General features: G+C 55.1%; 1 protein-coding gene across 1 annotated transcript; it reads left to right on the forward strand.

The window, feature by feature from the left end:
* Window positions 1–318: 318 nt before the first annotated feature.
* Window positions 319–12,614, forward strand: MTCH1 (mitochondrial carrier 1). The gene is made up of 12 exons (XM_076357816.1): window positions 319–489; window positions 1,358–1,442; window positions 2,821–2,927; window positions 3,654–3,731; window positions 4,047–4,104; window positions 4,557–4,608; window positions 5,452–5,511; window positions 8,848–8,941; window positions 9,290–9,337; window positions 9,531–9,598; window positions 10,313–10,388; window positions 10,834–12,614. Exons 1-12 carry the CDS (start codon window positions 319–321, stop codon window positions 10,906–10,908), a joined length of 972 nt encoding a protein of 323 aa, XP_076213931.1. The 3' UTR covers window positions 10,909–12,614.
* The last annotated feature ends 101 nt before the right edge of the window (window positions 12,615–12,715 follow it).

Genomic DNA, 12,715 nt, shown 5'->3' on the forward strand with positions numbered 1-12,715 from the left:
GAGCCCTCGGGAAAGCAGAGCACAGGGCACGGCACATCTCCCCCCGTGCCCCACGGCCTCGCTGCCTCGCCCCTTCCCTGTCACGGCCCTCGGCCGACCGCCGCCGCCCCGTGCCCGGCCCTGTCATGGCCGCCCCGTCCCCTCCCTCACACCGTGACTCCATCCCCCCCTCCCGCCCCTCCCGCAATGGTTCCGCCCGCTCCCCTCTCCCCCCCCCCCCCCGCCCTTCACTCAATGGTTCCGCCCACCCCGCCCGGCGCCGTGACGCAAGCGACGCGTTGAGGGACGGCGCAGGCGCAGTGGCGGCGGCGGCGGGCCATGGCGGCGGCGGCGCCGCTGTCCCCGGCGGCGCGGGCGCCCCCTGGCGGTGCCGCGGGGCGGGCCCCGGTGGCGGCCCGGGCCGAGGGCGCCGAGGGGCTGTTCGTGGCGCTGGGAGCGGGGCTCGCCGCCGCCAGCCACCCGCTGCTCTACGTCAAGCTGCTCGTCCAGGTCCGGGGCCGCCGGGGGAAAGGGGGGGGGGGTGGGCGGAACGGGGGATCGGGACCCCAATATAATGAAGGGAGGGCGACCCCTATATAGCGCCCCTATGGAGACCTCTGTGCGCTGGGGACCACTGTATATACCCCCCCCCCCCTTTATAACAGGGGACACAATGGGGGCACCCATATAATGGGGGGACGCCCCTAATAAGGAGGCTCTGAGGACCCCCACGCAACGGGAACCCCGTATATAACGGGGGATGGGGTCACCCTGTACGATGGGGGTCCCTGTGTAACGGGGAGGATGAGGGCAGCTGTAAAATGGGGAAGTCTATACGCTGGGAGGATGAGGATACCTTCTACAAGGGGGACCCCCTATATAACGGGGAATAGGAAGCCCTATGTAACGGAGGGATGAGGACCCCTATACAGTGGGGACTCCTTTATAGCGGGGGGGGGGGACATCGGGACCCCCTCATATGACAGGGGATGGGGACACCCTGTAGAGGGGGGACCCCTATAAAATGGGAGGGATGAGGATACCTGCTGCAATGGGGCCTCCTATGGAATGAGGGATGGGAAACCCCTATGCGGCGGGGGGCGGGTGAGGACCTGCAGTGTCCTGAGAACCCCTCTGTAATAGGGACCCCCACAAAAGGGGAAGGATGAGGCCCCCCTGTACCCTAGGGACCCTGTATAATGGGGAAAGGGACTGCCCATGTCATGGCACCCCCATGTATCTGAGGGTGACGGGGGGGGGGGGACGACACGTGGCCCTTCGGCAGCTCGCGGATGCCGGGATCGAGGCCGCGTGGCCCAGGGGGCTTCAGGAGCGCCGGGACAGGGGCAGGGACCTGCTCACGGGGTTCCTCTTGCAGGTCGGGCACGAGCCACTACCTCCAACCGTCGGAAGAAACGTGCTGGGAAGGAAAGTCCTGTACCTGCCCGGCTTCTTCACCTACGGTGAGCGAACGTTCCTCCCTGCCAGCGCAAGGTCCTGCCCAAAAACGGGGCCGGGAGCTGCCAGGTAGACCGAGCTGACCTCCAGCAGCATTCCCACATCCCCAGCAGTGTCCTTGGGATCATCCCGAGGCTGCAATGGGACATAAAACACTACAACTAGTTGCAAAGCTGTCAGATTCACCTACCTGTTGTTGGCGACAAGGAGGTGGTGGCCCCGGCGCTGGTGGCTGCATTCCCTTCCCGTGGCACGTCGCTCTGGGTTTGCGCCGTAGCAGAGGGGGCGGTGGGGGTTTAGGTGGCGCAGGTTTGTTGGTGGAGGGTTTTGCGTGTGTTAGAGATAGCAAAGTGCCTTTCTTTGCTGCAAAACAGCCCTGCAAAAACTTGGCCCCCTGCCCTGCTCATTTGTGTTGTAGATGGAGCCCTAGAGGGACAGAAATACCGAGAAAAGGGAAGGTAATGTGTTTAGAAGGAAGAAAAAAAGTCCTATTTTTCTCTTTTTGCGGGTGGAGCAGCGCAGGAGAGGCGGGTGAATGCTCTGTGACCTTGGGGGTTGCTTTCACAGCGGGTTTGCTGTGGGGAAGGGGAGCGCGCAGTCCTGAAAGTCAAGTTGAGCTGATCCCAAAATCGGACAGCAGTACCCGCGGGGCAGGGGGACCCAGCGCAAAAAGCACTGCAAACCCGTCCTGGAAAGCCCGGGGCTGGAAATGCTCCGGTGGTGCCTTTTGGAAGATGAATTTTCTAAATAGATTTACAGCACTGGGCGATGGAGACGTGCAGAGGCTTCCTGGCTTCCCCTGGGACAGCGGAGGAGGGGGGGCAGGAGCAGTCGGTACCCACAAGCACTTAGCGGGTTGTATTCCACCTTGTTACATCAGGGAGAAACTGGATCCATTGGCTTTTTTTTTTTTTTTGGCTGGAGACCTGAGGAGGTTTGCCGGAGAGAAAGGTGGTGGGGCAGGAACCGAACCTGGGTTTGCGAGATCCGTATTAAACCTGAGTCTGCCCCCCCCGGGGCGGAGGGAGGAGGTGACACCGCACAACACATGAGGTGATCCCTCCCTGCCCTGGTTCAGTCCAAACCGCCTTGTAGCCCTTTGAGGTGAGGAAAACAATCAAAAGACGAGAAGTAGCCCAAAAATACTGGAGCTACCCTTCCAGATTAGACAGATATGACAGGGAAATGCTTAAGGATTCTTTGCATCCTGTATGAAATGTATTTAGGACTGTTACAATAAATCACTTACGGTGGGACCGCAGAGGGGCTGCCGTGCCGTGCTGAGCTCCGGCGCGGTTTCGGCCGAACGCCGGAGGTGTTTGGGATGCTCTCCGCGAGTCGGCCGGTTCCCGACTGATGGCAGCCTGGTGTTTTCTTACCCAGCCAGACACATTGTGGAAGTGGATGGGAAAAGAGGCCTCTTTCGCGGTCTTACTCCTCGCCTCATCTCAAGCACTTTATCAACCATCACCAGGGGGAGCGTGAAGAAGGTAAAGGTCGGCTTCTCTCTCCATAAATCAGCTTGCTGGGTCGGCCGGTGCTACTGCAGCGGAGCCGGGGAGCCTGCACCCAGCCACGACTGCACGTGGAGGAATAAAGCGCCCATCCCTCTCCATTTCCTAAGGGCTTTGAATAGTCCTCCAGGACAGGAGGAGAACAGCTTTGGGAGCCCGAAAAGTGAATCTGAGCCGCGGTTAGAGGGTGGGTGACTGCGGGATGGAGGGATGTGGGAAGGCTGGGCTCTGTCCCTGGCGTGCCTCTGTTCTGCCTTGTGCCCGGGGGGATTTTGGTGGCTGTATCCCACCTTGCTGATGACACAGCCAGTCTCCTGCCTTTTTGCTTTAGGTGTTAATGGAGAGGGAAATCAGCAGGGAGGCGGAGTAGGTAATGCAAAGCGTTGCTGCAACCCTGCTAGCCTGCCAAGATTTTTCCAAGCCTTTTTCAGCCCGATATCCCTAAAACTTATTTTTTAAACAATTTTAATTTAATTTGAACAACCACTTGCCTTTTATCTTTTGTAAACAGTTTCATGATCCTTCTCTTCCCCTGTTTTACTTTCCATCCTTCCTTCTCCTATGTTCCTTCTTGCCTGTTTTTCTTCTCCTCCCATCTAGAGCGCAACTGCTCGTGATTTCCTCCTGTCCTCAGACATCGAGGGTTTGTGGGTCAGCGTCTCCATCAGTTTTTGACCATACGTTTCTTCTCTCTCTGCTCAGGCCTTTCCACTGGAAGACATGGAGCACGTTTCTAACAAGGATGATGTGAAGACCTCCCTTAGGAAAGTGGTGAAAGAGGTGAGAAGTGGATATTGCACGTTAACGAGCGGTCGGGGAAGATCGCATTGGGGATGTGCCTGGAGAGCAAAGGAAGCTTAAACTGTGGGCTGCAGGTGAAATTACTTGGAGAGAAACTCTGGGTGAAAAGGCCGTGGTATTCAGTAGCCACTCTGTGTCCAGCTATGAAATACTTTGTAGGAATAGAGGTTTACGACGAACAACGGATTTCAAAAGAGGGACCCAAAATGGGTTTCACTACACTAAGGGAAAGGGCCTGATCTGCGCAGGTGGCAGCTTTTCATACAGGTGTGGTTTTTTCCCTCCCCTTCCCAGACATCTCATGAGATGCTGATGCAGTGCGTGTCCCGGGTTGTCTCACATCCGCTGCATGGTAAGTCCTGTCCCCCTGCCTGGCAGCCCTCTCCAGACTGAAGATCGCCCCAAAGCCCCGTTTACTCGACGCGCTTCTCTATCAGAAATGGGTTCATATGACACCGCAGAACAGACGCAGGTCCGAGCGGTGGCTTAGGGAGGCTGACACTTGGGTTGGCCTTCAGGGACTAACCCAGCCGAGCGGCGAGGTGCTCTCTTCCCGTTCATCCAAGAGCTTGTCCTGGAGATCCTATTGAGGTTAGGGCCAGAAATCCTTCCCATCACCTACAGTCTAGGGGAGGGCACCGGTTTCTAATGAGTCTCGCAGTGATGAGGACCACCGAGAAGAGCTGGAGGTGATGCGAGTTGAGGGAAGGGAGGGCAGAAGGGGCAGGTTGCATTTTCCTTCACATCCATTGCAACCCAAACTGGATTTGTTTCTTTGTCAGCCCTGTGTTTCTTTCCTTGTAGTGATCTCCATGCGCTGCATGGTCCAGTTCGTAGGCCGGGAAGTTAAATACAGGTGAGTGGCTGCAGCTCCAAAGGGTTTGGGCACACAGAAGTGCGAGTCCTGGAGTCAGCCGTGCCAGACGCTCCCATGCAACGGGGGATATGGCAACCCAGGAGCTTTGGGAGCCCGAAAAGTGAATCTGAGCCGCTGTTAGAGGGTGGGTGACTGCGGGATGAAGGGATGTGGGAAGGCTGGGCTCTGTCCCTGGCGTGCCTCTGTTCTGCCTCGTGCCCAGGGGGATTTTGGTGGCTGTATCCTGTGTGACCTTGCTGATGACACAGCCAGTCTCCTGCCTTTTTGCTTTAGGTGTTAATGGAAAGGGAAATCAGCAGGGAGGCAGAGTAGGTAATGCAAAGCGTTGCTGCAACCCTGCTAGCCTGCCAAGATTTTTCCAAGCCTTTTTCAGTAATATCTACCTCTCTGCAGGGCAAAACTGCACTTGCAGCCACCTGAAAGCGCGTTAGACGCGATTTTGGCTAACCCACAACTGCCAGCGCGAGCTCCCAGAGGCAGGACCAGGGTTCTTGGGTTGAGAATCAGCCTAATCGAAGCATATTACGCGCCGTGGTTGTGGCACGTGTATCCACTCACACAAAACCAAGCAGAGCTCTTCTAGCTTCAGCATTTAAACAGTTGTCAGCAAGTTGAGTGTTGTCCCAGGCGTTATTGCAGACTGGCAGAGTGCAGACATGACCCTCCATGGGTTGAGGAGAAGGAGCAGAACGGAGCTGCCTGCCGCATTGCTGGCACGGCGGCTTGGGGGGGACACTGCTATGGCTGGTGGCTGCAGAGTGCACGTGAAGGGGGACAGAGAGCAACCCCTGCACGCTTACAGCTCTTTACCTTTCTTGGCAGCGGTGTGTTCAGCGCCGTCGGCAGGATATTTAAGGAAGAAGGGATCCTGGGATTCTTTGTGTACGTGAGTTGTTATTTAAATACTTTCTCCCATAGTCCGAAGGCGCCGACGGCTCTTCTGGCTGCTCTGCCAACCTCAGTTAAAGAAGTTGTGCTGAGCTCCCCCCAGCTGAAACCTTGTCTGACCGCGGGACTCTCACATCACTCCCATGAGCACAGATTAAATCTGTGCCTTTGACAGTGCTCCAGTTTAACCATTAAGTTTGCCCCAGATCTTATCTTCAATCAAACCAGGGAAAACCCTGTATTTTTTTCTCACCTTCCTTTTTCCCTTGGCGCTTCTTTGTGTTTCAGTGAAGGGGCATTTAAAGCATTTGTTTGTGCAACAGGCACCAAGATCCAGCGCAACAGTGAGACCCCTTGTTGAAATAAAAGCCAGGGCCTGGATAAGCAGCACGTTCCTCTGAAGAGCGCCGTGGGTGCTTGTAATGAGCAGGTGGTTTATGCTGGCAGCAGGTTTGTCTGTACGGTGGGAGCGTGACGCTGCCCGGCGCAGCGGCGTTGCTGCCTGGACCAGAAGGAGCTGAAAGGTGCTTCCAGCCGCTTGCGAAGCGTAGCAAATTGATGGCGTCGCTAAAGTGGAAGTCTAGCGGGCACCTTTCTGCTTGAACTCTTAATTAACGCTTCTTGCCTTTTTTTCTACATCTATATAAAAGCAGAACCACCTGCTACCTCCGCTCCCGGTGGGGAGGTAACTCACTTTATTATGTCAATAATAGTAAAGGCAGCTCCAAAATTTCAGGAGGCGTTTTCAGGCCTGATGCCTTTGGCTTTGCAATCACGAAATTTGGGCCTCCAGATGAAACATGACTGCGTCAGGAAGAGGCAAGCAATCGCAGGGGGTCTCACCCTGTCCTTCCCCAAGGGGAAAGGGCCAGGGGTCTGCAGAGACCTCATCAATTGAGTGTCACTGCATCTTCCTTTTGCAGCCCACAGCTTCTCTGCTGAGCTGTGCAGCCCCAAATCTCCTTCATTAAATACAGTTTCCTCTGGGATGTTCCCTGTGCGTGGGGCACGGCCGGAGCACGCTGTCCTGTAGCCTTCCCTCTCCTCCTCCTCCCGAGGAAATAACGTGAAAGGAGCTGCCACATTCCCTTCCTCCACATAAAATAAACACTGTTGGTAGCCTAATTAAACTTAATAGTTCACAGGAAAGGCTTTAACACAACCCAAAATGTCTCAGGAGGGCTCTGAAGTTATACGTGCTCTACAACCCCGCTAGGAAATCACACTGCTGTGAGGGGAGCACAAATTGCATCCGTAGGACCAAACTGCTGCTTTTCTGCTCTCAGCCCTCCTAACTCGATCCAAACACATCCACTCCCTTAAAATCATTGCGGTGCGCTGATTTCTGATGGCCTTATAACCTCTACGCAGCAATAACGGCAGCACACGCTCGCTCTGGATGCGTGCCTGGCTAGAGATAAAGACTTTTCAGGGGAGGGACTTATCTCGCTTCCCCTCGTATCTGCAGCAGTCTCCTGCCTGCCATCAGGCAGGGAAGATGTTCCCTGGGCTCCGAAACTGCTGCGCGTGGTCAGCTCGAAGATGGCTTGTCCCAGCTCCCCGGCACCGGGGTTTTTCCCGCTGGGTCGCATCACCGTACATCGTGCGGGCTTCCTCATCTGCCTGCCGCTGTTTCAGCTTTTAATGACTTGTCATCTCCTAAAAATATTTCTAGTCCAGATCTCCTTGGACATCTTGCCAGGCGTAAGAGTTGTAGCACAAATGAATTTGGTTTTTTTTAGTCCCCTTCTGCAGCTCTCCCAGACCCCTGGTCTCCAGTCATCCCGTAAGCGCAGGCCCAGCATCCGTCATTACTTTGATGATGGAGGAGAGAGAGGGGTGGGATCCATAGTGCAAATGGAACAAACGACCCGATTCTCTATCAACAGATGAGTGAGGTTTTACTTACATGGCTGCCGTGGCCCAGGCCTGGACCAGCCCTCTGTTTCTGGACTTTATTAAGCCCCTGTTGTATCTGCAGCAGCTCGGGAGTCTGCTTCAGACTTCACTTTGAGTTAGAGAAAGGATTTTATTTTATTTATTTATTTATTTATTTTTTTACAAAGGCTGAATGCTAAATGCAAAGCAGACGATCTCTGGGACCAGAGCGCTTTGATTTCTTTGTCCTGTCCGTTGCTCTCATGTATCACATCTTTTAAGCCAGCAGATCTTTTACTGAAGACTTCTGCTGTGCCTGGCCCCTGAGACTTCGGCCGCATCTCCAGAGCTGCCGGGGCCTTGACGGTACACAGGTTGTCTCCAGAAAGTATAAACCCTAACACCAAGCGAGCGAAGCAGGCTGGATCAGAGCACGCAGTCCTCATTGCCGTTCTGCTGCTGCAGCGACCACAGCAGGAAACAAAACTGGTCCCCTTCTCCGAAGGGCAGCGTGGTGGTTGGGAAGAAATCAATGGCTCGGACTAGTGTGCCTGGAGGTGGCTCTTTCCAGCCCGGCAAACGCTCGTGTGGCTCTCAGCAGGCTCATTTTCAGAAAAACTGTCTGAACACATCTGCTGGTGAAACAGGCAGGTTTAAAACACACCTGGATCCTTTTGCAGCGGAACAACTGCACAGCCAAAGCAGGAGGCCCTGTGCTCGATGCCGGCGCTGGTGCAACAGATGCTGCAGGAGCTCTGACAAACTGGAGCAACCTTCTGAAACGCTTTGTTACTGTTTTAGTGCCATTAGGTGCAGAAGCTGGGTGTGCTCGTGCTGCTGGGAGCTCCGGCCCGCGTGTTGATGAGAGCCGTAAGCCAAAGCAGCACGTCACCCCGTGTCCCCGTCCTCTCGGGTGGCAGCAGGGACGGGGAAAATCAGGGACTGGAGTGCTGCCCCCAGTTAACCCCACTTGGCAGTAGAGCAGGTTTTGCAGGAACAAACCCCCTCATTTTAATTTCTAAAAGGAGAGAGACTCCACAAAGAGATGAACTTCTCATTCTGCATCCGGAAGAGCATCTGCAAAATGAGCTTAACAGAAACCTGCTTCATCTGTGTCTTGCCTGGGTTTCAGAGCAGGAGTTGGGCCAAGAAGGGATTTGGGGTAGAACAAGGGGACTTGGCTGAGTCGTGCCCAAACGACAGATCCCAAACTTCCTACTCCAGAGCATCCCCCGTCCGGAGCAGCTGGCGGCACACGTAGGACCGTGTTTGAAGGCCGGGAGAACTCTTCCCTGAAATCTCCCCTTTTCCGTTCAGTTCCTCCCAAAGTAGAGATGCATTTTGGGGGAGGGGGGTTCCTCTGCGCTGGTGGAGGGAGTGGGGGAGGGCTGGGCACCTCAGAAGGCGGCACTGGGACCCTTCTGCACCTCACGCCCCTCTTTGCCGTTGCAGCGGTTTAGTCCCTCACATCCTGGGGGATGTCATCTTCCTCTGGTGCTGCAACCTCTTGGCTCACTTCATCAACACCTATGCGGTGGACGATAACGTGAGTGGAAGTGCCTGATGGAGGGTTTGGGGGGCCCGTACCAAGCACCTGCAGTTGGAAGGAGTTAATGGGATGTTAACGACTAATTTAATACAGACACTGGGCTTTGGATAAAACACTGTAAGTGATGCCATGTCTGCTCAGGGCTGTGTTTCAGCTGCAGTTTAGGGGATCGGGTTTGATAGCGAATGTTTCCCCCGATTCTCAGCTGGGATGCGGTGTGGTTATTGTTGCTTTCTGCCTTCTTCCCCTGCCCCGCACCCATCATCTCAGGCTCAGAGGGATGTCATGTAGTGACAGCCCGGTGTCATCCGCCTCCTCCGTAATCCCTTTGGCTTTTCTTTCCAGTTCAGCCAGGCGTCGGTGATCCGGAGCTACACAAAATTTGTGATGGGGGTACGTAGGCAACTGCCATGTCATCTCTCTTCTTCCTGACATCTCTGGGGTGAGAGCTCATGGTCTGGGGGAAAAGGCTGGTCTGTACTTTATATCCAAAGATGAGGATAACTTTGCTTAACATGCAAAAGCTGGAACTAGCTTTTTTGACATGATTAACATTAGAGAGGCTACCGGTTTTCTGTGCTTTCAGATTGCTGTGAGCATGCTGACGTACCCTTTCCTTCTCGTGGGAGATCTCATGGCAGTGAACAACTGTGGGTATGTCCGTCACACTGAGATCTAAGGCTTTCCCTTCCTTTCTTCCAGCCCCTTGTTGTCTGAATCCTCTGCTAATGATCGTAAAGCTTTCATACAGAACCGTAAACTATATGGCACCTCGCAGAGTCGGCTCGTTTCCTGTCCCAGGTTGCTTATAATTTTAGATCAGAGGGCACAGACAAGAGCAGCATAAAAGCTCAAGTGGAGAGAAATAGGGAGAGTCGTGGTGGTGTGGTCCAATCTGAACTAGACCGGGGGCAGAAGGGATCAAAGGGACCGTGCTGGCTCCAGGGAGCAGCACGAGGGGAAGCAAAGCTCTTAATGCAGCGACGGGTGCAGACAGGAGCAGGACCGAGCTTGCTTTCCCAATCCCACTGCTGCAAGAAGTCTGCATTTGTGCTTACGGGAAGGGGACTGGATCCAAGCCGCTGGTGTAGTGTTTTCTCAAGATCTGCTGGCTCTTGAAAGTGTGGATACAGTGTATAGTCCTGGGCTCTTAACATATCCAGGCAACGCTCCTTGTTTGTACGCTCCAGGGGAAATTAAATTACATGATCTGTTGCATTGTAAATAACGAGCTGGTCATTTGGCCTTCAGCCCGGTGCGGACACCGTTTCTGTGTCCTCGCTTACACTTATTGCTGCTCTTGTGTTACCTGTCTGGATAATGTGACATCTGTACAGACCGTCTCAGCTATTTCTTGTTGCCATGCAGGTTGCGCGCCGGCCTCCCTCCCTACGCTCCCGCATTTACATCCTGGATCCACTGCTGGAGGTATCTCAGTGCTCAGGTGAGGGAGCGGGGCACATGTGGGGCTTTGGGCTCCCTCTGCTCCTTCCCAAGGTCTCCAGCGCTGCCTAAAAAGTGCCTGTGCCGCATCCTTGACGTGCTCTGTAACCTGTTTCCATCCCTCCAGTTCTGGCACTGGTACCAGGCATGGCAGTACTGCTCTGCCCGTTACATGCCCCGAGCTTGCAGCCTGCAAACTTTTAGCCAACGCATTGCACACAGCAAAGCAAGGTGGTTCTGCCCCTCTCCGTCAGTCATCCCTGGGGGAAATGCCTGACTCCAGCGCCCACGGGGCTGAAACCCCACTTTCTCCTCCGTAGCAACCCGGGGTACTCAGGCCTTGCAGCCCTGCAGTGGGCACGAGTCGGTCCCTGCTAAACCAGCTGCAATTCCCCGGCTGGGTCTCAGCACGGCTGCCCTGACCCTGTGCTCTCTCTCCTCCTCAGGGGCAGCTGTTCCGCGGCTCCAGCCTGCTCTTCCGCAGAGCGCCCATGCCAGCCGCCTGCTTCCCCATCGACTGACTCCTCGGCAGGGAGAGGTGATGAACTTGGACTCCTCAAGAAACCCTAAGCTTGTTTCGATATATGTATATTTTTTCTTTTCGATCCAAAGCCTGTGGTGCCAGAACGAGACGGCTCCCCTCCAGCGAGGCCAGCAACAAGTTGGCTTCTGGAGATCTGGCTTCAGGCTCCAGCTGGACCAAAGCCCCATCCTCGTGGATGTCTCGACCAGGACACGTAGCAGAGAGAGCAGAAGGGAGTTGTCTTGTCTCTTTGGTCCAGGCTGTAGCTCTGGAGTCGCTGGGGAAGTCTGGGAAACCAGAAAAAGCCCAGGTACTAAACGAGCCAGCCCCAAGATGCAGGGACAAAAGACTGCTTCGTTCTGCCTGAGCTGAGAAGCGGCGAGAGATCCAAGGTTGCCTTGCTGGGAAGGCTACGCCAGCTGACCAGCCTCCTGTCTCACCTCTTCTGGAGAGGGCAAACGTTTGTGTGGCAGGTAGCTGGGCGAGATCAACCCCGTGACCCATATTTAAGGTTTTGAGGGTACCTGAACACTAGGGAGCACGCCGCCTCCCACGGGCGTGAAAGGGAAATTATAGTATCAAAACAGAAAAGGGAAATAAAGTCCCACTACAAAGAGCAGCGCAGTCCCAAAGAGACAAGTACGGCTCGGCTCCGGGGCAGCGTTGGGACTTGGACGTGGAGAGAGCACTTGGGGAGGGATGTGCACTGCAGGTGGTATCTGCTTTTGGGAAGGCTTTTTGCAGCAGGACGGGCTGTATTTAGGATACACTCAGAGCTGCTGGGTGTAACCTGGGCAGGCAGCCTGCAGGCATTTCTCAGGGGAGATGGGTCCTGGGTTGGACCGGCCCATGCTTGGGCGCAGCGTGTCTCTGTACCGGCACGACTGCATCGTGCGAGTGTCTCCCAGCCGGCAGGACCGCGAGCCCCGCCGGGCTCCTGCCCAACCCAAGCATTGCTGCTTTGCTGATGGACACGGAGCCGCGTGTTGCGGCGCTGGGCTGCTGCGTGGCAGCGCCCTGCCAGTAGCTACACACCGAAGGGTTCGCCTTGCAGGAGGGGTACTCGGTCCGTTGCTGTCTGGAATAAAGGAGTAAACCTTGAGCTGGCCAAAGGCTTGCGAGGCGTCGGGGCCAAGGGCTCCTCATGCACATGGGAGCATGGCTGGCCCTTGCGTAGCAGAGCTCACTGGTGGCAGCAGGGCAGGATTTATCCTTAGCTCCCCAGACAAGAGGTTTTTTTGCACCAGTCTGTGCTGTCATGGCAGCCAGGCAGATTTCCCCCATTTTGGTTCCCCCACGAAGCAGTCTTTTGCACAGAGGTGTTGCTGCGCTCCCTGGGAAGAGGTTTTGGGAGTCCTTGAGCAGGTTCCCGTGTGCTGCTGCAGCAGCAGCTGGGGTCACATCCCATCCCGGTCCTCTGGGGACCCCAACCTGCCATTGCACAGGGCTTTTCCTCCATCAGATGGGTTTGATCCACACCTCCCAGCCAGGGCCTGCGGCACAGCGCTGGTACATGCTGGGACCGGTGGTTCCCACCCAGCTCCCTTCGGTGTTGTGAAGTCGGTCCTGTCTGTCCTCCCTTCCTCCCATAGAGTTTATGTTACAGTAACAAAAGTTAAATAATGCATGGCCCTGTTCCCTAACACCAGAGATTATTTCAAAGAGGATTTAACTGTGCTCCGAAATACAGCTATAAAACAACAACTCTTGGGTGTTTCTTTTTTAAAAAAAGTGTTATTTTTTTTTCCTGCATAACGGGCTCCCTCCCTCAGGGAAGGTTTCAGTTTAACACAGGCATTTCCTTG

Source organism: Aptenodytes patagonicus, chromosome 22 (assembly GCF_965638725.1).
Source record: "Aptenodytes patagonicus chromosome 22, bAptPat1.pri.cur, whole genome shotgun sequence".
NCBI lineage: Eukaryota > Metazoa > Chordata > Aves > Sphenisciformes > Spheniscidae > Aptenodytes > Aptenodytes patagonicus.

Bases quoted from the DNA above. Each gene is read 5' to 3' on its own strand.
- MTCH1 (XM_076357816.1), top strand. From the start codon at position 319: ATGGCGGCGGCGGCGCCGCTGTCCCCGGCGGCGCGGGCGCCCCCTGGC. The intron at 1,443-2,820 runs GTGAGCGAACGT...TTTCTTACCCAG, and splicing joins GCCCGGCTTCTTCACCTACG to CCAGACACATTGTGGAAGTG. The intron at 8,942-9,289 runs GTGAGTGGAAGT...TTTTCTTTCCAG, and splicing joins CCTATGCGGTGGACGATAAC to TTCAGCCAGGCGTCGGTGAT.